Raw genomic sequence first — 25646 nt, forward strand, 5'->3', positions numbered from 1 at the left:
ATATTAGAAAAGGACAAAAAGAAAATCTATTTAACCGTTGGATAAGTTTCATTAAATCTAGACCCTTCAAATAAAGCATCAGATATACAGTTTTTTTACAATTCATACACCTTATTTTGTTTGTAAAACACGCACCTGCTACGCAAACAAAGATGTGTTCTGTAAAGGCCGAGTGTGTAAGAAAATTTTTGTCCGTAAAAAATATATAATAGGAATTTGGTCCATAATTAAGGATAATTTATATATTTAATATTCAAACTTGGCCTCTGTGGTTCATATTGTGATTTCAAAGTTGGTGACTTGTTTATATAAACTTATTTTTTTTTATCGGTTAAAAAAAAATGATTCATTTTTAAATTTGAAAACAGTTTAATTTAAATTTTTAATTTTACCCTTAATAAATTTTTTTTATAACAACACAAATACTCTAAACCTCTTTTTGACTTGTTTAGGACCACAAATTTTAAAAATTTTTATATTTTTTAAATTTGTGCCCAGTCAAACAGATTCACATAAATTGGAACAGATGGATGGAGTGTATATAAGATTTGCAAGTACCGGTGCAAGCCTACCAGACAAAACTTCTTATCTTAGACCTGTATTAAATAAATTCTTTTATACTATTACTGTAATTTACTCGATCGTAATAGTTTGTTTGCTTTATGTTTCAGGTATCTATTCATAGTTAGTACTGGAGCTAATTATTTTTAAGATAATCTAATAGTATAAAATTCTTGTACACCGATCAGAATACTAAAGTTAAAACTCTTAATTGAATTGTATGGGCATTATTATGTGTCACAGAGAGAATGGTGGCTTAGCTTAGAAGATAAAACTCTAGGAATGGTGCGGTCATCAATACACAGGCACTCCTCCGTCAAACCCCACACCAATTGTCTTTATTATCTCGCCCTCTTTTATCCCTTCACTGCTGCAGTATCTCTTTCCAGTCTCTCTTCTCACTTTTCCACCCAAACACTCCTTTTCTGTAGTGCCGTAAACAACTTTGCCCTTACTTCTTGTATTTGTACATTCAAAACTCCTCTTTTTGCCTTGCTTCATCTCTTCTCTGGATTGTTGCAAATTCAGAGCCTCCTCAACATGGGAGCTCCCCTGCATTCTCAATTACTACTATTTATCTGCAGCCTCAGTTTAGTTCTGCTTTCGTTCAAAATCCAATTAACTTATGCCATGTCAACAATTACAGCAATGGCCAAAGACCAAATAGCCTGCACAATGTGCTCCTCCTGTGACAACCCATGTCAGCCAATCTTCTCTCCACCACCACCATCACCTCCGCTTCCATGCCCGCCTCCACCGTCACCGCAGCTGCCACCACCTCTGCCCCCACCCTCATCAGTCTATAATAGTCCACCGCCTCCTTCACCGTCCAGTTCTTGCCCGGGAAACTGCTCTCAGCCTTTATCACCGCCTTATAATGGCGGAGGTGTCGGTGGCGGTGTCGGTGATGGTGACTACTTCTATCCTCCGACCAACCCTTCTATATATCCAACTCCTCCACCTCCAAACCCCATCGTACCGTACTTCCCTTTCTATTATTACAACCCTCCTCCACCTAGTACACTTATCTCCGACTCTGCTCAATTTCAAAACCATCCTTTTATCACTTGTCTCATCCATGCCATGGCCATTTTCTTGCTTCTTTGACCTTAAAACAAGAGCAAAACATTAGAATTAACTGTTTTTTTAACAGCTGTGTTTACTTTATTCCTTCTATATATCCAATTTGAATATATATTTCAGGTTTAGGTAATCTTCAGAATGCCACAGAATGAAGAAAGGCCAGGGGATAGAGAGGAGGAACAAGAAATGGTGGACAAACAAACCGGGCCACCAAATTGCCATGGAAAAAAGAGTGTTTATTGGAGGACATCCTAGTCTTCTTTTGCACACGTGGAAGTAGAATATTATAGCTCTAAGTATTCTTACCCATGAGTCACATTCTTACTACATTTAATTTACATATAGGACCAAAAAAGAATTCTTGTTGCATGCATGCATGTACTCATCCTATATGAAAATGTTTGATTATCTTAATATTCATGTTTCAAATTGTTCAATGACAAATATATCATTTCCTTTTGCTTTGTCACCATAGGCAAATTTATCATTTAGAGTTGGTGAGTATATATGGTCTAAGTATGCATATACCGTTAGACCTCTCCATAACAACATTCTTATATAATAGCACTTCACTATAAAAGTCAATTTTTTCCGAAACCAAATTTCATGTTCTGTTATAATATATGTTTTCTATAATAGCAATTCACGATAACATCCAAAAATATCTGAAACAAACGAGGCTGTTATAGAGAGGTTTGACTGTATATAGCTCAAGTCGAACTAAAGGCCTGCGTGCAGTTGTCAATCGACCTGATTTGTTAATTGGCGCGCGAATTTTGCTCATTGTGAGGAAACGAAGTACTAGAAGATTCACAACTAGAAAACTGTTGAAACCCATCCACACCTTTCCGATCGAAATCGATCAGAAAATAAACTAACCGATGGCTGTGGGAAAGGAGGTAAATTGGTCGCAAAAGTCAACGAAAATATTTCTCACAAATATACCGACCACCTTCGGTCGGAAATAGTGGTCCCACAACAAAAAATAAGAGACGGAAAGTGGTCAATCATTGACCAAGACCTGGTCATACTTGCATAATATCTACCAAAATAAGTTTTAATTAAAAATTTTCAATTATACCGACCGAAATCGGTCGGAAAGTTGATATTATTTTTCCCCGCTCGGTTTTTAAATATAACAAAAATTATATATATATAATTACCGACCGATTTCGGTCGGTATTATATATTGTTAGATTATATGTTATTTACAATATCTACATATATTTAACAATACACACACTCATATATATATATATATATATATATATATATATATATATATATATATATATATATATAAACACATAATCTTGAATATTTTATTCTCGATCACCTTATTAGTACTTTGCTCGGATATTTCATCAGTGGATCAATTAAAAATTTAATTATATTCGATTAAAACTTACTATAATATATTTAAAAACAAAGTGTATATTTCTATAAGATGTAGTGCTATGTTAATACTTAACTTTTAGCAACAACAACATATGTCATTTATGACTTGTACGCAAAATTTGAGTTCATTCCGGATTGATTTGATATGTTTCGGCGCGAGGTTTGAAAGTTGAAAGATTTAAAGTTCAATAAGCTTGAATTGGGGTATGATTAGTGGTTTAATTATTATTTGATGTGATTTGAGGCATCGACTAAGTTTGTATGATGTTTTAGGACTTGTTGGTATATTTGGTTGAGGTCCCGAGGGCCTCGGGTGGATTTCGGATGGTTAACAGAATTTAAGTTGGATATTCCTAGAATGTTCGATGTCAATTTTTCAAGAATATGTGGTATTACAATAAGAATAAGAAAATTAACTCCAAATTTAGTTTTGATTGAAGCATTAGATCCGTATTGAAATTACGGAGCCATAGCAAAAAGAATCGTCTAATTCGGACATCGTATGAGAGAGTTATGCCCATTTATGTGTCGAGAATAATTTTCTGTCGCCGTCAGTGCCCAGGGTAGCGTGGGGTACTATCCCTGGCGCTGGGACTGCTGGAGGTACTGGAAAGGGCGCCACAGGCAGCGCCCCACGCCACCTGTGGCGCCACAGACGTAAAAATCCCATAAAACGAGGAGTTTTGCCATTTTTACTCATTTTTGAGTTTGGGAAGCTCGGTGAAGGCAATTCTTGGGCTATTTTCATGGGAAAACATTGGGGTAAATGTTCCTTATCCTATATTGATTATATTTCATGATTCTATATTCATTTATATCATGAATCCGTGAATTTATGGAAGAAAAATCAGATTTTTATAAAATCTTTCAAAAATGTAAAATGAAGATTTGAAGGTCAATCCGATGTTGGAATTTAATAATTTTTATATGGTTGGACTCGTATCGGAACGGGTGTTCGTATTTTATCAGTTTCGTCGGATTCCGAGATGTGGTCCCCACTGCCGATATTTTCGAGCGGAGTTGGGAATTTTTGTAAATTGTTAAATTGTAAGCATTAGAGTAAGTTGTGATTAATTTGCACGTTGTTTGAATAGATACGAGTTGTTTAGCTTGAATTGAGGAGATAGGAAGGCGTATGGAGGTTGATATGCGGGGAATAGAATTTTTGGAGTATTGTACAACTTGCTCGGTATTAGATTTGGCTTGTTCGAGGTAAGTAGCTCTTCTAATCTTGGAGCTGAGGGTATAAACCCTGAATTATATGTGTTATGTGTTTGGTGTTAAGGTGACGCACATGCTAGGTGACGGGTGTGTGGGCGTGCACCGTATGAACTGTGATTCCGTTATTCTTGTGGAACTGTGTAGTTACCTGAACTTATCTGAAATCATGGAAATCTCTACGTACTAGAGCTATTGAGCTGAGAATCATGTTAAAATCATATTGAGGCTATATGCCAGTATTATTGAGACCCACATAGGTCATATTATTGTTGAATTTGTTTAAATTGAAATTTTAAAACTCAGTCATGTTCATTTATTTCATATCATCTCTCAGTCTCTATTGCTATTTATTGATTCATCATATCATCATTTTGGGCTAGTTTCATGACATTGTGAGCCCGAGAGACTGGAGAGATTGATGACTGGGTGAGGCCGAGGGCCTGATTGTGAGGATAATTATGGGATCGGGCTGCACGCCGCAGCAGGCCATATTGGCTTTATATACTTTATTATTATGGGACCGGGCTGCACGCCGCAACAGGACATATTGGCTTATTATAGCATGCGAGTTGTCCATGCAGATACAAATATTGATACTATAGCACGTGAGTTGTCCGTGCAGCATGTGAGTTGTCCATGCAGATTATAGCGCTTGGGCTGAAGGATCCCCTCCGGAGTCTGTACACACCCCAGTGAGCGCAGATACCTAATGAGTGCATGTGCCGAGTGACTTGGGAGGATTGAGTGATTTGGGAGGATTGAGTGACTGGGAGGCATGAGTGGCTGTGCGAATTGAGTGGCTGGGAGGACTGAGTGACTGTGAGGATTGAGTGACTGGGAGGACTGAGCGACTGTGAGGATTGAGTGACTGGGAGGACTGCGTGAAATGATACTCGGAGAGTATGCATATGGTTTTATCACTGAGGTGCATCGCATTGACATGCACACTTGACATACATGCATAGGGATGCATTTTCCTTATGTTGTACGGTATTACGTCATTCATGACTTCTCATACATATTGGCATATGGGCATATTGATGCATTTTCCACTGGCTATGTGAAAAGAAAATGAAACATCTTATTTATTGTTGAAAGGAATTTTGGAAAAATTACTGTTTCAAACTTACTCATATTTTTGGCAACTTCAGTAAAAGACTTGAGTTTTCACTGATACACTTGAAAGGTAGAGCTATTTTCAGAAATCATAATTAAGTTGAGCATGTTATTGTTGAATTATTCCTAATCATATTGTTATGAAATGTTGTTGGCTATTGGTGTTGGACCCCGACTTATGCTCCAGCTCGTTACTACTTTCAACCTAAGGTTAGGTTTGTTACTTATTGAGTACATGGGGTCGGTTGTACTCATACTACACTTCTGCACCTTGCGTGCAGATATTGGATGTTGATGTTGTTGTGATCGACGGGAGCTAAATTTGAAGATGTACCTGTGTTCCGGTCATAGCTGCCTCTTGTTCATGGTAGCCTTAGATTTATAAAAATCTGTTTATATACATTTCGAACAGATGATGTATTTATATCATACCAGTTTTGTAAATTCTAACCTTAGAAGCTCATGATTTATACTACCAGTCCTTGGGGAGTTTAATAGAGTCAGTTAAATATTATTTGAATCAGATATTTGTAAATTAGCTTACCTAACAGGTTGAGTTAGGTGCCATCACGGCTAGTTGGATTTTGGTCGTGACATATATATATATACATACATAATCTTTAATGTTTTATTCTCGATCACCTTATTAGTACTTTGCTCGGATACTTCATCAGTGGATCAATTGAAAATTCAATTGTATTCGATTAAAACTCATTATAACACATTTAAAAACAAAGTGTATAGTTCTATACGATGTAGTGCTATGTTAATACTTAAGTTTTAGAAACAACAACATATGTACACTTATATTAATATTGCATACGCTAATATAGCATTAATATAACACTTGTACAATAGTTTGGGTATTTATTGCTCTCGGTGTATGATAGAGTGCTAGTGCTATTGTGCGCCACCTTCACCGGAAAATGCCGCGAGGTCGACCTCGGAGACATGCAATAAGTGTGGAATTGAAGGAGTTACCATCGAAGGGTTCAATCACGAAGTCAGTAGAGAAATTAGATGAGGCAATTACGGTTATAGCTGAGGAAAAACCAATGGAACAGTGGCTAGCCCTAACAAAAGGGCTTAAGACCCCGCCGATAATAGCTGGAAGTTCAAATTCAGTACAATCTGTGCAGAGTAAAAGTGCAATTATCATAATTGAAGGACCTAAGCAAACAGGAGGTGACAAGGGAACGGGAGAGCCTGGAGCTCAGAGGAAATTGGAGCTACCTGCTCAGCCAGTTGCAGCGACAAAATGAAAGAATCTATTTGCTGAGAACAAGATGGCTACTAGAGGTATGAATCTACATTACATTGCTCCTACGATTAAGAATGGAGTTAAAGTGGCCAAATTAGACAAAGAGGTGGTTGAGAGAGCTACTGAGTGATGGAAAATGGCTGTAATAGTGTATGTAGTGGGTGAAACGCCTACTATAGATGTATTTGAATGATTTGTCACATTCCAATGAAATTTTATTGCTAAACCCTCAATATACCTTCATAATGATGGGTATTTTGTGGTAAAATTTGCTATTATAGAGGATAGAGATGATGTGTTGTATTCCGGACCTTATACGATGAATAGCAAACCAATTGTGGTTAAAATGTGGAATGCTGCTTTTGATTTTTCAAATGAAGTACTGAAGACCATCCCACTATGGATTCAACTTCCTAAGCTGCCATTGAATTGCTGGGAGGATGACTCGCTAAGTAGAACTGGTAGTACATTGGGTGTTCCTATATATGCTGATGCTTGCACCACTAAGGTTGAACGTATATCATATGCCAGAATTTTGGTTGAGATGGATGTTACTAGACCTCTCCCAAGACAGATCATGGTGGAAGATCCAAACGGAAAGGAATTCGAACAGGAAGTTTGGTATGATTGGATGCCTATGTATTGTAATAAATGCTTGCAACTAGGGCATGTGTGCCAGGAACTACAGAAAGAAGCTATGCCAAAACAAATAAATGGGAAAAATCAGAAGCCTCAACAATTCTAGAGGAGAATAGGGCATGAGGAAGGGGGTACACAAAGGGATCAAGGCGTACAAAAGGATGCTATTCCACAAACTCAAGTACATGATGAAAAACAGAAGGGAATTGAAAATGTACGGCCACAGAACTCTTCACAAAGTCCAGGAATGAATGCAGATGATGAAGGTTGGAAGACTGTTAAGAACAAGTATGTGTCAAAGGGCTCAAGAAATGTGGAAAAGAACATAGGGGTGAGCACATCCAATGGTTTCAATACCCTTGATCCATCAAGTTCTCAAGTGCCTGCACAAGTAAGCTTGGGGCCTAGCAGCATGAATAGGTGGGAATTGATGCAGGAGACAGATGATCCTTTTATACCAAAATGAATATAGTATCATAAAATGTGAGAGGCTTGAATAAAGTCTATAAACAAAGAGAAATAAAGTAGTGTTGATAGCAATAATTGAGCACAAGGTTTCGGTGGAGATAATCAGCAATTACCGCTTGACATACTTGACCACCTTAGTTTCTTAAAAGGAGAACTTCCTATAAGATACTTAGGGGTACCTCTTAGCACAAAAATATAGTCCTTGGCTCAATGTAAGCCCCTAATTGATAAGATAATAGGCAGGGTCATAAGCTGGACATCAAAGCTACTCTCTTATGCAGGGAGACTTCAGCTAATCAAGAGTGTTATCTTCTCCATCCAAACATTCTGGTCTCAAATTTTTACCCTACCAAAGAAGCTGATTCAATTGGTCGAAAGTGTATGCAAAAGATTCTTATGGATAGGAGGAGTAGATAATTCAAAAATGGCACTAATTGCGTGGGATAAAGTCTGTATTCCAAAAGTTGCAGGGGGACTAAATATCATGGATATTCACGCTTGGAACAAGGCTGCTATATGCAAACTACTGTGGAATGTTTGTACCAAAAAGGATAAGCTATGGGTGAAGTGGATACATTGCTACTATGGGAGAAGAACCACACTGTGGATGAGTCAAACTAAGCAAGCATCTTGGATTGTACAGACGATCTTAAAAGCAGCAAAATACCTGAAAGAAGTGGGACTACAAGAGAAAGAATTCATACTGATAAGGACCTTTTCTATTCAAAGAATGTACAGGAAGCTTCGAGGTGAGTTCCCTAAATGCTCTCGGAGAAGACTGATATGTAACAACTATGGGGCTCCTAGATGGGTGTTTATACTGTATCTAAACTTACAAGAGAGATTACAAATAATAGATAGAATAGCTAAATGGAGTCAGATTGAAGACTTGACATGCCCACTGTGTGCTAGAGAACCACAAACAACTGAGCATCTATTCTTTAAATGTGAAATGACATCGCAAATGTGGGAGAGATTATTAGAATGGCAGGGAATCAAAAAGAGAGCTCAAGGATGGTCTGAAGAAGTTCAATGGGCAGAGATTCATGCAAAAGGACAGTCAGCAATGGCTAATATGTATAGACTATGCATGGCAGCGTGTGTCTACCATATATGGATGGAAAGGAACTTGAGGATATTTCAAGGCAAGTCCAGGACAAAGGAGATCATCTTACGATTGATAGCACAGGAAGTCCATAATCGAGGGAATCAGTATAAGAAGCTAACTAGGAAGTTGCAAGCTATGAAGTGGTACCCTAGAGATTGAGGATAGCCTTAGTTGTTTTGATTCTTGTACTCAATGATAGAGTCTGATGAGTATAGGACTTGGGGCATGATGTCCAAGTTCCTAGTACAATAAGTGTTGTAATGTTATATTTGGTTTGTGAAATAAAAAATATACTTACCAATGTAGCATTAATATATATTAATCAATCTTAATATATATTAAGTACTAATCTTAATCAATCTTAATATTATTATAAGTATACATATTAATGCTATATATTAATGCTATATTAACAAATGCAATATTAATAAAAGTATACATATGTTGTTGTTGCTAAAACTTAAGTACAATACATTTTATTTTTAAATGTGTTATAGTAAGTTTTAATCGAACATAATTGAATTTTCAATTGATCCACTGATAAAGTATCCGAGCAAAGTACTAACAAAGTGATGGAACCTAACCTCACCCGCTAGGTAAGCCAAATAATAATAATATGATTCAATTAATATTTAACTGACTCTAATACACTCTACAAGGACTGGTAGTACAAATCATGAGCTTCTAAGATTTAAATTTATAAAGTTGGTGTGAAATAAAATACATCATATGTTTGAAATATACATGAACATATTAATAATTCTAAAGCTACCAAAAACAAAAGGCAGTTGTGACTGGATCACAGGTACATCTTCAATGCTAGCTCCCGCCATGCACAACAACATCAGCATCCAAAATCTGTACGCAAGGTGTAGAAGTGTAGTATGAGTACAACTGACCACATGTACTCAATAAGTAATAAACCTAACCTTAGGTTGAAAGTAGTGATGAGCTTGTACCAAGGTCAGAGTCCACACCCATATCCACTAACATCTCATAACAATAAAATTGAGGCAACACAAAGAATAATTCAATAATAAAATGCTCAACTCGTTCACAGTTCCGGAAAAATAAACATTTTCTTTTCAAGTATAATAATAAAACTCAATTCTTTTCACTGAAATCACCAAAATATCAGTTAGTCTGAAAACTGTGATTTTTTCCAAAAACTTTCTTCCACAATAGGAAATTTCATTTTCAAATGGCATGAGAAAAGTACATATCTATGCCTACATATCAATGTGCATACCAATGCTATACAACATAGTGATAAAATCATATGCATACTCTCAGAGTATCAATTCACTCAGTCCTCCCAGTCACTCAACCCTCTCAGTCACTCAGTCCTCCCAATCACTCAATCCTCACAGTCACTCATGCCTCACAGTCACTCAATCCTCCCAGATCACTCGGTACTCGCACTCGGCACTTGCACTCAGTAGGTACCTGCACTCACTGGGGGTGTGTACAGACTCCGGATGCGCTCCTTCAGCCTAAGTGCTATAACAAGCCAATCATAGCATAAATCAATAAAATATGCTGCGGCGTGCAACCCGATCCCATAAACATCCTCACCATCAGGCCCTCGGCCTCACTCAGTCATCAATCTCTTCAGTCTCCCGGGCTCGAAAATGTCATAAAAACCAGCCCGAAAATGATGATATGATGTATCAATAAGTAACAACAGAGACTGAGATATGATATAAATGAATGAACATGACTGAGTTTCAAATTTCAATTTAAACAAATTCAACAACAATATGACATTTGTGGGTCTCAATAATACTGGCATATAGCTTCAACATGATTTTAACATGATTCTCAACTAAAATTCCTTTAACATATGACAATACAAGGAAAATTCCAAGATTATTTTACTATAAAATTCCACGAAATCAATTACGTCATAATTTCAACGGTGCACGCCCACACGCCTGTCACCAGCATATGCGTCACCTCCAACCAAATCACATAACACGTATATTAAGGGTTCATACCCTTATCTCCAAGTTTAGAAATGTTACTTAACTAACAAGACGAACCCAACGTCGAGCAAGCTAATCAATACTCATGAAATTCCATTCCGCGCGTATCCACCTCTGAATGCCTTCTTGTCTCCTCAATTCAATGCCAACGATCCGAAACTGAAATTTACCCCTTAATGATACTACAATGATCTACTATACTAAGCAACTTGAATCTACAATATCAACATCCAACGTAACCAATATTAGTAACCAATTCCATAGTTTAGGCCATTTAGACAATTTACCAAACACCTAGTGGGCATACATTTATACATTTCTTAACCATAGAATTAGTTCTTTCAATTACCATCATTTACCAAGAATTCATCCCACCATCATTCTTTAACAACTTATAATCCTAACATCACATGTGTGACCAACCATTCTCACCCAACCAACAAAATTCCATCAAATAATCACTTTTCAATTTCTACAATGGGTATTTATTTAAATTGAGAATTTATGGCTTCCAATCACTATACCATGAGTTCCAATACTTGATTCATACTCATATTTCCATAATAAATCCATACATGTATACATAATACTCTCACACCCAAGAATCATACTTCTTATGACCTACTTTTAATCCAAATCCCAAAATTAAAAACTAGGGTATGGAACCTTACCTCTTTGATGAAGAACTTGAGGGATTTCTTGTTGGATTTTAAGGCTTGGACAAGAATTTGATGAACAAGATGCTTCATCTACTTCCTCTCTCTAGAACACTCTCACTTTTCTCTAAAATCATCAGATAATTGCCCCAAAATAAGCCCCAAAGCCTATTTATCAAAATGGGGTCGGGTTATAAAAATAAAAAAAATTAACCCTCCGAAATCAGGTCTGCGGTCGCATATGTCACGCCCCGAGCCTGGGGGGGGGGGGGAGACCGGCACCCGGTGCCTCACCTATCCTTACGTACCAACCTGTGACTAAGAGACTCTGAACATATGATATCATACTTTGGCCATGGGCCACATTGCAAGACAACTGCGAATGCTGACTAAATATCAATATAAAGCTGGGCCAACAAGGCCATCATAATTATTGCAGCTGACAAACCAACCAAATATACATACAAGGTTCGCAAGCCTAACGTACTGCACTAACTAACAGGATATGTCTACAAGCCTCTACTGATGGATATACTATGATCGGAACAACTTCCCGACCTACTCATAACATATATACATATATACACAAGACGTACATAAAGCTCTAGACCCGGTAACTCCGAAAGGCATGGAGCTTACCGATCAAGCTGAACTCGGGCAACATTTAATAAAGAGATCTACTTGCCTGTCTTTCTGAACCTGCACAAGTGAAATGCAGCGCCCCCAGAAAAAGGGACGTCAGTATAAAATAATGTACCGAGTATGTAAGAAAATATATTGAAAGCTGAAACTGAACTGATAATATAATAACTAGAAGTAACTGGGAGTCAAAGATAATTTGAAGATATGCTCACCTGCTGATACTGACTCAACTCTCTCAATATAGTAAGTAAAATAGTTGTCCGGCCCTATAAGGCTCGGTATATACATATATAACTGCTCTGTCGTAGTAGGCTCGCTCATAGGCACTTGGCCATACTAGGCTCTGTATCTCGGCCAACTGAGCTCGCTCATAAGTGCTCGGCTACGGTAGGCTCGGTATATAGCTTACCATCTGATCAAAGGTTGCCCAATAGGGGCCTGCCTATCGATTATAGCTCGATAGTAATGAAAATACTGTAATACTGTATATATAGACTCTCTTCTCTCTTGACTAGAAGGAGGAAATACTCAATTGAATATTGTACTTACAAGACTAGGAAAAATATACGTAAATTCCGGAACATGAATTTTTTCTTTATACCTCATTATCAAACTTGTGTAATTACGAGATCATGCAAAATGAAGGAAGAGCTTAGCCTTAATATACCTGGAGTAGGGAAAAAATCCATATATTAATCTTGGGAAAGATTGTACCGTGCTCTCTTAGAATTGCAAATCCCGTTGCTATTACGCAGTGTAACTTTGTATGAAAATTTACCCAAAATCCGTCACTTTCCTTAGTTTTAATTCACGTTTTTTGTGAATTAGACTTGAAAATTGTGAATTGATCATTCTTGTATGAAATTGCACCGTAATCTTTCTTTGTGAAATAATCATATTCTTGTATGAAATTAGTTGAATTTAAGAAGTCTTACCTTAGTGGGTGTGGGCCCCACTTGGTGATGACTTAGCAAAGAACCCCTCTAAAATTTGCCACCTTTTTTGTGTGAGTTATTACTCATCATCAAGGTTCCTTTGGGCAGCCACGTTTGGGGGGGGAGGGGGGGTAGACTTATCCAAATGTTGTAATTAATTAGCTAATCTCCCACTAAAAATTATTAATTACCCAATCATCCACATAATTAAGAATTATCTCAACTTACTTAAATTATTACTCACTTTTAACACGCCTTATACACCTTACTATCATGGACATGTGGTACCTTGTATGGTACTAGTCCATAAATACCGGGTATTTTAGCTCTGGCCGTATTTTATCCCAAAATGTCAAACTTCGACGAAATTTATTTTCTTCGATTTGCTTACCCTCTCACCTTCACGAATTTACTTAATACTTATAATCCCAAAATAATCTCATCCCCGAACTTACGTCGATTTACTTACGACGAAACTTTAACGTACGAAAATGCGGGATGTAATATCTCATTTTCGAGCATATATCAATTTACTTATGGCGTACTTTCACGTACGAAAGCATGGGGTGTAACAGCATAATGAATCGCAGAATGGGTATGCGGGTCGTAAAATGCACTGCAAAATCGATGCCCAGAAATGGGCTTTACTGGACAGGTCTGCGACCATTTTGCGGTCGCATAACTACTTCTGCGATCGCATAATGGTTCTGCGATCGCAGAATTGGTCGCTGAATCGCATTTTTCCAGCCTTTGGTAATTTGGTCATAACTTCTTGTTGGAATGTCCAAATGACGAACGGTTTGAAGAGTTAGAAACTAGACTCAAAGATATTTCATTTGATAGGTATATAGTCACATAACCCCATATATATATGTAGATAATCTCGTTCAAAGTTGAGTCTTGTACGTACCCATTCGAAACTTTAGTCTATCATGAAATTTTCAACTTGACTTGGACGTAGGGCTCTTCTTAGACCATAAACCATTCTTAATGCGCCTCATACGTATATTATCATGATCAATTGATATCATTCATATAATAGTCCTTGTATACACTCAAAATAATACAATTAGCGCACATCAATTTTCTTAATAGCGCTTAATTACTTCAAAATTTTTCGGGGTATTACAATACATATATATATATATATATATATATATATATATATATATATATATATATATATATATATATATATATATATATATATATGAGTGTGTGTATTATTAGATATATGTAGATATTACTATAAGTATGCATATTAATGCTATATTAATGTATATTAATGCTATATTAATATATGCAATATTAATATAAGTATACATATGTTGTTGTTGCTAAAACTTAAGTATTAACATAGGACTACATATTATAGAACTATACACTCTGTTTTTAAATGTGTTATAGTAAGTTTTAATCGAATATAATTGAATTTCCAATTGATCCACTGATGAAGTATCCGAGCAAAGTACTAATAAGGTGATCGAGAATAAAACATTCAAGATTACATGTGTTTATATATATATATATATATATATATATATATATATATATATATATATATATATATATATATATATATATATATATATATATACACACACACACACACACGTATATTTATGTGTGTGTGTGAATATATACATATATATACATACACAATTAATTATATATTATATAGTATCTATAATTAAATAATTTATTTTTTAAATATAAAATTAAAATATCGGCCGACTTCGGTCGGTATTAAAATTAAATATATATTTTTATTTTAAACGGGTCAAAGCCCACTTAAACATTCCGACCGAAATTTCTGACCAAAATCGGTCGGAAATTTTAAAATAAGGCTAGCCTAGATGGGTTTTCCCCCATTTTTCTCTTTTCTCTATATCTCTTCTATCTCTCTTCTTCTCCACCCCCTGTCGAGATCCCATCAAATCCCCACCCAAAATCAACTCCTATCTCCCTCCTTACCCAAAAACAAAGCATTTTGAAGTCTCCCTCCCCTCCCCTGCCACTGTTCCGCAGGCCTCATCAAAGCTGACGCCACCACTGCCTCCTCCGCTAGCACTGCCTCTTCCGCCACCCAAAATCAAACCCTCTTATCCTAGCATTTCAAGTTTAGTTATCTACATTTTTGAATTTAAGTAATTTTAATTGAATTTAAGTAATGTTGACAGATAGGCATAATGATGCATTTATTTTACACTGGTTATCTGGAAAGAAAATGGAACATCTTATTTATTATTGAAAGGATTTTGGGAAAATTATTGTTCTCAAATTTATTCATATTTTTGGCAACTCCGGTAAACGATTTGGTTTTCATTGATGTACGTAGAAGGCAGAACTATTTTTAGAAATCATATTTTTGTTGAGCATTTGATTGTTGAGTTACTTCTGGTATTACTTGTTTTATGTTGTTATGAACTATTGTTGGTTATTGAAGTTGGGACTTGACCTTGGTACAAGCTCGTCACTACTTTCAACCTAAGGTTAGGTTTGTTTCTTATTGAATACATAGGGTCGGTTGTAGTCATACTACACTTCTGCATCTTGCGTGCAGATGTTGTTGTGTTCGTTGCGAGTTGGATCTGAAGATGTACCTGCGTTCCGGTTGTTGCTGCCTCTTGTTCATGGTAGCCTTAGATTCATAAAAACTATGTTTATGTACTTTTCAACAGATGATGTATTACTTCATACCAACTTTGTATAGTCTATTCTTAGAAGCTCATGATTTGTACTACCAGTTCTCGGGGAAATATATTGGTTTTAAATATTTTATTTTAATTAATTGCCTTATTAATTTTATCTGAATTGGATAGTTGGTAATTGGCTTACCTAGCGGGTTGGGTTAGGTGTCATCACGACTAGTTGGATTTTGGGTCGTGATAAGGTGGTATCAGAGCTCTAGGTTCATAGGTTATACAAGTCATGAGAAAGTGTCTAGTAGAGTCTTGTGGATCGGTATGATGACGTCCATACCTATCTTTGAGAGGCTACAGGTCATTTAGGATATATACTTCCCATCTTTCTTTCCTTATCGTGCGGAATTGATTCAGCTTGAGACATAACTCTTTGAATTCCTTCCACGTCCGTATGCACACATGAGCGCTCGATTTCAACTGTGCATTGCTGGCTTGTGATTCCATGAACGATGTTTGAGATGTGTATTCCGTGTTCTGGTGATGGGCCAGTCTGGAGGACTTGAGGCCAGGTTTAGACCGTAACTTAGGCTCGGTAGCTTCAGTTGTAACCTATACATTTAGACTCATATGTCCGATAATGTCCCTACGAGTAGAATTTGTGGCTCGATGAGCGGTGGAATGGCTTTGTGATGAGTTTGATGTAACTGCGGGATGTGTTAAGACGATTTGAATGTGACAAGAAGTGTTTCCTTGAAATGTAAAGGAAGGCCATTGGGTGTTTTATTTTCGTTTTGATGTGACGTACATTCTCAAGTGTGAATATTTTGAAGGATCTTTCACGTTGTTAAATTTTGGAATAACTTAAATTCTCATGACTGGTTAATAAGTTTGGACTCAGAAAGATTAAGTGATTTCATAGTAATTGTAATTGCGAAAGGGTATAACAAGGTACCGATTTGAGGCTAAGCAGGTGGATTATCTCCTGTGGAGTAATCTACGTAGGTATGTTCCTTATAATGTGAGTGGACAGTTTCTTTTCTGCCAGTGGGGCGTATGTGTTGATATTTGAATTTGAATCTTGTTGAGAAAGTTGACTTGAGTGTTAAGAGAATGAATGCGAGTTTAGCGGATGATTAGGTTTTTTTTTATGGTTGGCATTGCTTGAGCTTGAGGAGAATTTTCGTTGTACTGACTACGGTATTATGATAGTAATAGAGTATGGATATTGTGAGTTATCGAGTGTTTAAATTTATGGCTTTGAGCCAAGTGGGGGAGTCTGCTATTGACAATTCAATTCATGGTTATGTGTTAATATTTTATTTTGGCCTGAGGCATACTTGGGAATCAGTGATGACTTGCAGGGGTGGAGTTCGAGAATGACTCGAGTAAGGAAAATACTGGATACGGGTTATATTGCGCTTTATGAGTATATGAAAATCATGGGATGAGTGATTTATTATTTGTGAATGATGTAGTGCCCACAGAGTATGAATTTGATCGGTGGTCTTAAGGCAGGATTACCTCTTTGAGTGATGTTGTGCTAATGGGGCACGTGTCTTTCAGCTCATTTAGGCGGTGTAATTTGAATTTGAACAAAATGGGTGAATATCGAGAAAGTTCCAATAGGTTCGAGGTTTATATATAGCAATTGAGAATTTCTCCGGACTTGTGTATGGATAAAATCTGACATTTGCATTTGATGGCGCCTGGACTTGCGGAAATTCTATATGACTATGGATTCTACATTTTAGTATAAGGAAGGTAAGAAGAACAATTTTAAATTCACATAAGGTATTTTCAGAATGAGTGTTACAGTTGTGGTATTTATGGAGGTGATTAAGAAGAATATAGTTGCTTATGGGCCATAGGGCATTGTGGTTCTATGCTAAGGTTTGTGGGGTGAGTTGTGATTAAAGATCGTGGTGTTTTAGCAAGGAGAAGTATCAATCTGAAGACAAATTCGAAAGGGACTCGGAGAAATAGGACAACTGGATAGTAGACTGGACCAGTATGGTAATGGTAGGATCGGTCCTTTGAGTAATTACGATGTGGTAAGACTTTACAGATGTTTTGGTGGCAATATTCTTGTGTTTGGTGACATGCGTGGCCATGTCGAGTTAGAAGAATTCAGTTCTAATAGCTTGGTTAGGTGCAAATGGATTGCAGAGTATTCTTGATGGTTTCTACCATGGTTTGAAACGGATATTTTTTGGTGTGGGGAACGTGTTGTGCATTGTGATTTCCTCCTGGAAAGAAGCAAGAGAAAAGTTTCTAACTAATAGGGTATGTAAATTGTTGGTGACTCAAAGTTGATAATGAGATTCTTGTGCTTGTCACATGATGGCATGATTAATGCGGTGTGTTGTGCGGGATTAAAATCTACATATACGAGGTGGCAGTTCAGTCTAGAAGGGAAGGTCCCAAATTTTGGACAACATTGTCAACTTCAGATATTTAGACGAATGTTATTACTTCTCGGTAATCCCTGAGAAGGGTGCGTATTTCAAAAAGCGCATTGTGTTTTGATGTCATTGGTATTGCGGTACTCACTTGGTTGATAGACTACTGATATTTAAATTATTTCTATGTGGTACGGAAAAATTATGAAAATATTCCGAGTGGGATGATCGTGCATTACGGATATGATAGTCATTCGGGCGTTGGAGATTAAATCAGAAATGGTGATTCTTGTATTCTAGGGATTTGAAGACTGGGAGTTTTTAGGAGCATATTGTTTCATAGTTGTGGACTGTGAAGTAGCGGCCGAAGCCAGCCAGATGATAGTATGTATTATGATTTTAGTTATTGTGGATTTTTGGAGGGTTATTTATCTATTTATGGGTAACCAGAGTTGATTTGGGGGTCTATGGTAGGCCCAATTAGGATGTGTATTCTACACCGAGTCAGATTGGTTGGCTCCATACTGCTATTGTTGAGGGATGTGCCATTCGGTTGATGTTGAGCTTATTCGTATTCTGAAATGATCTGTGAGTTACTCTTTTATGCTACGAGGAGTTGTGATTCAGTGTTTATGCACACATGGTGCGGTTCTATTGGGGGCCTCATGGCGGAATACGAGCGAGATGAGTATTTGGGTATTGCATGATCAATTGCATATTGGTTATGTTCTTTCAGGTTTTGTGATACATTCTGTCATTTTCCTCTCTGTGGTTATTGATTCTAAGCAGGGTGACTCGAAGTATATAATATGGACCGGCGTTTGGATGGGGTCACGCATTGTAGCGGAGTTATGTAAAGGTATGTACCTTGTGTTAGAATCGTGTGATGGTTCTATGGTATATGATGGATTTCCAGCATTTCTTTATGGTAGTACTTGTTAATCTTGTGGGGCAGTTCTCTCATTTGAGTCATTTTTCATGACTTAGTACATTTGAATTGTTGTGTATTGGCGCACGGATGGCACGGTTTGTGGCTCTGAGTTATATTGGTGTGGCATGTCTATGGGATAGTTGGGTTTAATAATATAAGGTCATTGGACCTAGAATGAGTACTATTAGGTTTGAAATGGTATATTCGGGAGGATAATATTGAAATTCGGCTTAGAAAGTATTATGGTTCTGGTTAGGGCAAAGAGCTCCATGACTTGTTTATCTGATAAGGGGTCCTGAGATTTCTGCGTGTTTCTTTCATTATCAGTAGTGTACGAAGGTTTTGGAACGAGGTTTTGTTTGATATGGGGTTTAATACCAGTACCGGGTTAGCTGGAGTAGTTACTATGATCGGGAATGGTGTTGCGAGCATGTGAGTTATGTAGTATGTTATGCGATTATTTCTAGGGTTATGGTCATGGCTCGATGCAGCTTGTTCAGACTTATACAGTGTGTAACTGTGAGATTCGGGTCTTGTATGAAATTTTGAAGGTTGGGAATTGAATTCCAAGGTTTTTGGGCTAAGGTTAAATTAAGGATTTTCAGTTGTATTGTGTTGTCATGCCTATGTGGAATAGGGTGACGTGGGATCACCCCCGGGTACGTGCGTGGTAATATGGAATAGTGATTTGATGGCTTGGAAACAACTCTTGGCACGTTCGCAGGACAAATGTATATTTAAGTGGGGGAGAATGTAACGACCCGGCCGGTCGTTTTGAGTATTACTGTCCCGTTCCCCCATTCATTGCTCTATTTGTGCTTTATTAGTATATTATGACCTATCAGATTAGTTAGTTCGGGTCCGGAAGGATTTCGGAATGAATTGAGACACTTAGTCTCAAAATGGAAAGCTTAAGTTGAAAAAGTTAACCGGATGTTGGCTTATGTGTAAACGACCTCGGATTTAAATTCTAATTATTCCAATAGCTCCGTATGGTGATTTTGGACGTAGGAGTGTGTCCAGAAAATTATTTGGAGGTCCGTAGTGGAATTAGGCTTGAAATGGCGAAAGTTGAATTTTTGGGAAGTTCAAGGGGGGGGGGGTTGACATTTTGATATCAGGGCCGGAATCCGATTCTGGAAATGGGAATAGCTTCGTTATGTCATTTATGACTTATGTAAAAAATTTGAAGTCATTCCGGATTGATTTGATATGTCTCGGCACAAGATATAGAATTTGAAAGTTCAAAGTTCATAGATTTTGAATTGGGGTATGATTCATCATTTTGATGTTGTTTAATGTGATTTGAGGCATCGAGTAGGTCCATGTATATTTTGGGACTTGTTGGTGTATTTGGTTGAGGTCCTGGGGGCCCCGGGCGAGTTTCGGATGATTAACGGATCAAAAATTAAAGTTGTGAGGTTGTTGAAGCTATAGACCTTCTGGTGTGATCGCACCTGCGGAGTTAGAGGGTGTCAGCAGAGGTCGCAGGTGCAATGGGATTTCCACACATGCGATTGCACAGATGCGGGCAGGGATTCGCAGAAGCAGAAAATGGTGAGGAAGCCGGGCAGCGCATGTGCGACATTTTCCCGCAGAAGCGGGTGCACAGGTGCGAGCCCATGCTCCGCAGGTGCGAAAAGCCTGGGTAGAACTCTTTAAGTTCGAGGGTTCGATATTTTCACCCATTTTCGGATTTTGGAGCTCGGTTTTGGCGATTTTGGAGAGGAATATTTCCACACAACTTGGGGTAAGTGTTCTTGACTCCCTTGTGATTATATTTCATGAATTAATCTTTATTTTTGGTGTAAGATTATCGAATCTTCAAGATAAATCGAAGGAAATTCCTATAATTTCATAAAACGAATTTTTGAGTTTTGAACATCGATTTGGAGTCGGAATTGAGTGAAATTAGTATGGTTGAACTTGTAATTGGATTGGTTGTCGGATTTTGTGACTTTCGTCGGGTTCCGAGATGTGGGTGAATAGCTTCATATGATGTATTATGACGTGTGTGAATTGTCGGTTTTGATTTTTAGATGTTTTGGGATTAGTTCGGAAGAATAAATTTCATGTTAGAAGCTTAAATGAAAAGGGTTGTCCGGAGTTTGAATTTTGTGCAAACGACTCAGGAATGGAGTTTTGATGGTTCCAATAGCTCCGTATGGTGATTTTGGATTTAGGAGTGTGTTCGGATAATTATTTGGAAGTCCGTTAGTTAAATTCGGCTTGAAATGGCTAAAATGGAAGTTTAAGTTTGAAAGTTTGATCAGGGAGTTGACCTTTTTGATATCGGGGTTGGAATCCAATTCTGGAAATTGTAATAGGTCCATTATGTCATTTATGACTTATGTGCAAAATGTGAAGTCAATCGGACTTGATTTGCTATGTTTCGATATCGATTCTTTGAGAATACGTGGTATCACATTAAGCAAATGAGCTCCAAATTCAGTTTTGATAAAGGCATTAGATCCGTATTAAAATTACGGAGTCATAGCAAAATGAATCGTCGAATTCGGACATCGTATGAGAGAGTTATGCTCATTTCCGTGTCAAGAACGATTATTTGTCGCCGTCAGTGCCAAGGGTAGCGTGGGGCGCTATCCCTGGCGCTGGGACTGCTGGAAGTACTGGAAAGGGCGCCACAGGCATTGCCCCACTCCACATGTGGCGCCACAGACGTAAAAACCCCATAAAACGGGGAGTTTTGCCATGTTTACTCATTTTTGAGTTTGGGGAGCTTGGTGAAGGCGATTTTTGGGCGCTTTTCACGGGAAAACATTGGGGGTAAGTATTCCTTATCCTATATTGATTATATTTCATGATTCCATATTCATTAACATCATGAATTCATGAATTTATGGAATAAAAATTAGATTTTTATAAAATCTTCCAAAAAAGTAAAATGAAGATTTGAAGGTCAATCCGATGTCGGAATTTGATAATTTTTGTATGATTGGACTCGTATCAGAACGGGTATTCGGATTTTGTGAGTTTTGTCGGATTCCAAGATGTGGGCCCCACTGTCGATTTTTCGAGCGGAGTCGGGAATTTTTATAAATTGTTAAATTGTAAGCATTAGAGTAAGTTGTGATTAAATTGCACATTGTTTGAATTAGATACGAGTCGTTTGGCTTGAATTGAGGAGATAGGAAGGCGTATGAAGGTTGATACATGCAGAATAAAATTTTCGGAGTATTGTACAGCTTGCTCGGTATTGGATTTATCTTGTTCGAGGTAAGTAACTCTTCTAATCTTGGAGCTGAGGGTATAAATCCTGAATTATACGTGTTATGCATTTAGTGTTGAGGTGACGCACATGCTAGGTAACGGGCGTGTGGGCATGCACCGTGTGAACTGTGATTCCGTTATTCCTATAAAACTATATAGTTCATTGTACGGGGTTAAGATTTACATGTACATGTTGGCAATTCAGTCTTGAAGGGAAGGTCAAGAATTTTGGACAGCGTCAGTTTCAGATATGTAGGTGAATGTTATAACTTCTCGGTAATCCCTGAGAAGGGTGCGCATTTCAGAAGGCGCATAGTGTTTTGACTTACAGATGTTCATCGGTATTGCGGTACTCACTGATTGATAGACTATTGAAATTCTAGTTATTGCTATGTGGAACTGAAGAATTATGGAAGTATTCCTCGTGGGATGATGGTGCATGAAAGACGTGTTGGTCATTCGAATGCTAGAGTTGGGATCATTTATGATGATGCATGCGTCCTATGAATTTGGGGACAGGGAGTTCTCAGAAGCATATTGTTTTAGGGTTGTGACCTGCTTGAGGTGAGTATTTTATTTAAACTCAGTGGAGGCACTAGTTGCGTTAATTATTTGTGATAGCTTCACGCTATGAGTATGCATATATGTGAGGTTTGAGCCCATGTGCGAGAATCGGGGCAAGTATTCATACTCGGAAGAATGCTTAGGCTATGATATGCCTAGATTTGACTGTTAAGCATAAAGTTATAACATTTCTCGTATTCGTACCTTTGTGGAGAGCTATCTCGGCTATACTTGAGGTTACAAAGGGGCTAATTCCCTGAGTAAACTGGGTAGTTACTATTTCTGCGTTAAATTGCCGATTTGAGTTATGATAGCACACTTTGCACATGCCTACTCCATGGCGTGTTAATTATACCAGTCCAGGAGCAAGAGAATCTTATTTCATGTATCATATACATGTGTACTTAATTGATTGCTCATGTATTATATGCTTCGACTGGAGGCATGTGACCATGCCAAGCGGATTATGTTATTGGCACGTCAGTTATCCGTGCGGATCCATATATTGACACTATAGCACGTGAGTTGTCCGTGTGGATCCATATATTGATACTATAGCACGTGAGTTATCCGTGTAGTTGATGTTAATGTGAGATCTAGGAGAGCTGGTTACCGTTATTAGATTCGTGTGTCTTGGTTCTACTATATATGATGAGCTCATAGCATTGCGATTGTGGTGGTGCTTGTTGAACTTGCGATACGGTTCTCTTCTTTGAGACATTTCCCATTTTTGGGTACACGGATTGCGCAGTTGTGGCTTGAGTTATATTGGTGTGGCATGTCTGTGGGATTGTTGTGTTTAATAATATAAGGTCATTAGACCTAGAATGGGTACTATCAGGTTTGTTTACGGTATATTCGGGAGGATAATATTGAAAGTCGGCTTAGAAAGTGATTATGGTTCTGGTTGGGCGAGAGAGCTCCATAACTTGTTGATCTGATAAGGGGTTATGAGATTCCACGTGTTTCTTTTATTATCGGCTGTATGCGAAGGTTTTGGAATGAGCTGTTGTTTGATATGTGGTTTAATACCGGTATCGAGTTTGTTTTAATCAACTACAGTGATTAAAACTTATTACGAGTATGCAAGTTGTGTGGTATATCATGTGATTACATCTGGAGCTATGGCTAAGGCCTAATACAACTTATTAAGACTCATACAATGTGTAGATGTGAGATTCGTACCTTGAAACGAAATGTTTGGATGTTGGAAATTGGATTCCAAGGTTAATGGGCTAAGGCTAAATTAGTTATTTTCAGTTATATTGTGATGTCAGGCCTATATGGAATAGGATGGCGTGGGATCACCCCGGGTATGTGCGTGGTAAGGTGGAGCAGTGATTTGATGGCTTGGAAACAACTCTTGGCACGTTCGAGGACGAACGTATGTTTAAGTGGGGGAGCATGTAATGACCCGACTTGTCGTTTTGAGTAATTCATCTCCTTTGTACTATTTGAAGTCTTGAATAGCTTCATATGATGTATTATGACGTGTGTGAATCGTTGGTTTTGATTTTCAGGTGTTTCAGGATTAGTTCGGAAGAATAAATTTCATGTTGGAAGCTTAAATGAAAAGGGTTGACCAGAGTTTGAATATTGTGCAAACGACTCCATAATAGAGTTTTGATGGTTCCAATAGCTCCGTATGGTGATTTTAGACTTAGGAGAGTGTCCGAATAATTATTTGGAAATTCGTAGTTAAATTAGGCTTGAAATGGCTAAAATAGAAGTTTAAGTTTGGAAGTTTGACCGAGGAGTTGACCTTTTTGATATCGGGGTTGGAATCCGATTCTGGAAATTGGAATAGGTCCATTATGTCATTTATGAGTTATGCGCAAAATATGAAGTCAATCGGACTTGATTTGCTATGTTTCGATATCGATTCTTTAAGAATACATGGTATCACATTAAGAAAATGAGCTCCAAATTTAGTTTTGATTAAGGCATTAAATCCTTATTGAAATTACGGAGCCATAGCAAAAAGAATCATCAAATTCGGATATCGTATGAGAGAGTTATGCCTATTTCCGTGTCGAAAACGATATTTTGTCGTCGTCAGTGCCCAGGGTAGTGTGGGGCACTATCCCTGGCGCTGGGACTACTGGAAGTACTGGAAAGGGCACCACAGGCAGCACCCCACGCCACTTGTGGCGCCACAGACGTAAAAACCTCATAAAACGGGGAGTTTTGCCATTTTTACTCATTTTTGAGTTTGGGGAGCTCGGTGAAGGCGAGTTTTTGGTGATTTTCACGGGAAAACTGTCACGACCCAAAATCCTAACCTGTCATGATGGCGCCTATCTCAGTACTGGGCAAACCGACAACATCAATAACCCACGATTTCCTTTAAATTTAAAAACGTAACGTTTAATACAATACCAAAGATCTAGAAATTTCTGATACAACACTCCCAAAACCTGGTGTCACTGAGTAAATGAGCATCTAATAAGAGTACAAGTCTGGAAAATACGGTCTATAATAGTCTGAGACCAAATACAGTAAACAAGGAGATAGAGAAGGAGAGACAAGGTCTGCGGAACACAACAGCTACCTCAAAATCTCCTAAAAATCAACTGCGCGAAATGATCAGCACCCGCTATGTTCAGGAACACCTGGATCTGCACACGAAGTGCAGGGTGTAGTATGAGTACAACCAACTCAGCAAATAACAATAATAACTAAGGAAATGAAGATAATGACAAGCTACACAGTCATAGTTCACTTTCAGTAGTTCTAGCAAAGAATAAACATACTTTCAAATCCGGCAGTTTAAGTCAAATCAATTTTATACAGTTCAATTTCA

At 37.7% G+C, this 25646-nt stretch overlaps 3 protein-coding genes across 3 annotated transcripts; all 3 read left to right on the forward strand.

Annotated features, from left to right (window-relative positions):
- The first annotated feature begins 820 nt into the window (after positions 1 to 820).
- LOC104095315 (uncharacterized) lies at positions 821 to 2058 on the forward strand. Its single transcript, XM_009601415.4, has one exon. The coding sequence runs from the start codon at positions 844 to 846 to the stop codon at positions 1666 to 1668; it is 825 nt and encodes a 274-aa protein (XP_009599710.2). The 5' UTR covers positions 821 to 843; the 3' UTR covers positions 1669 to 2058.
- A 4901-nt stretch (positions 2059 to 6959) lies between these two features.
- LOC138907223 (uncharacterized) lies at positions 6960 to 7385 on the forward strand. Its single transcript, XM_070197661.1, has one exon. The coding sequence runs from the start codon at positions 6960 to 6962 to the stop codon at positions 7383 to 7385; it is 426 nt and encodes a 141-aa protein (XP_070053762.1).
- A 786-nt stretch (positions 7386 to 8171) lies between these two features.
- On the forward strand, positions 8172 to 9014 carry LOC138907224 (uncharacterized). Its single transcript, XM_070197664.1, has one exon. It carries the CDS (start codon positions 8172 to 8174, stop codon positions 9012 to 9014), a length of 843 nt encoding a protein of 280 aa, XP_070053765.1.
- The last annotated feature ends 16632 nt before the right edge of the window (positions 9015 to 25646 follow it).

Source organism: Nicotiana tomentosiformis, chromosome 1 (assembly GCF_000390325.3).
Source record: "Nicotiana tomentosiformis chromosome 1, ASM39032v3, whole genome shotgun sequence".
Classification (NCBI taxonomy): Eukaryota; Viridiplantae; Streptophyta; class Magnoliopsida; order Solanales; family Solanaceae; genus Nicotiana; species Nicotiana tomentosiformis.

Coding starts and splice junctions, on each gene's coding strand:
- LOC138907223 (XM_070197661.1), top strand. CDS start 6,960: ATGAATAGCAAACCAATTGTGGTTAAAATGTGGAATGCTGCTTTTGAT.
- LOC138907224 (XM_070197664.1), top strand. CDS start 8,172: ATGGCACTAATTGCGTGGGATAAAGTCTGTATTCCAAAAGTTGCAGGG.
- LOC104095315 (XM_009601415.4), top strand. CDS start 844: ATGGTGCGGTCATCAATACACAGGCACTCCTCCGTCAAACCCCACACC.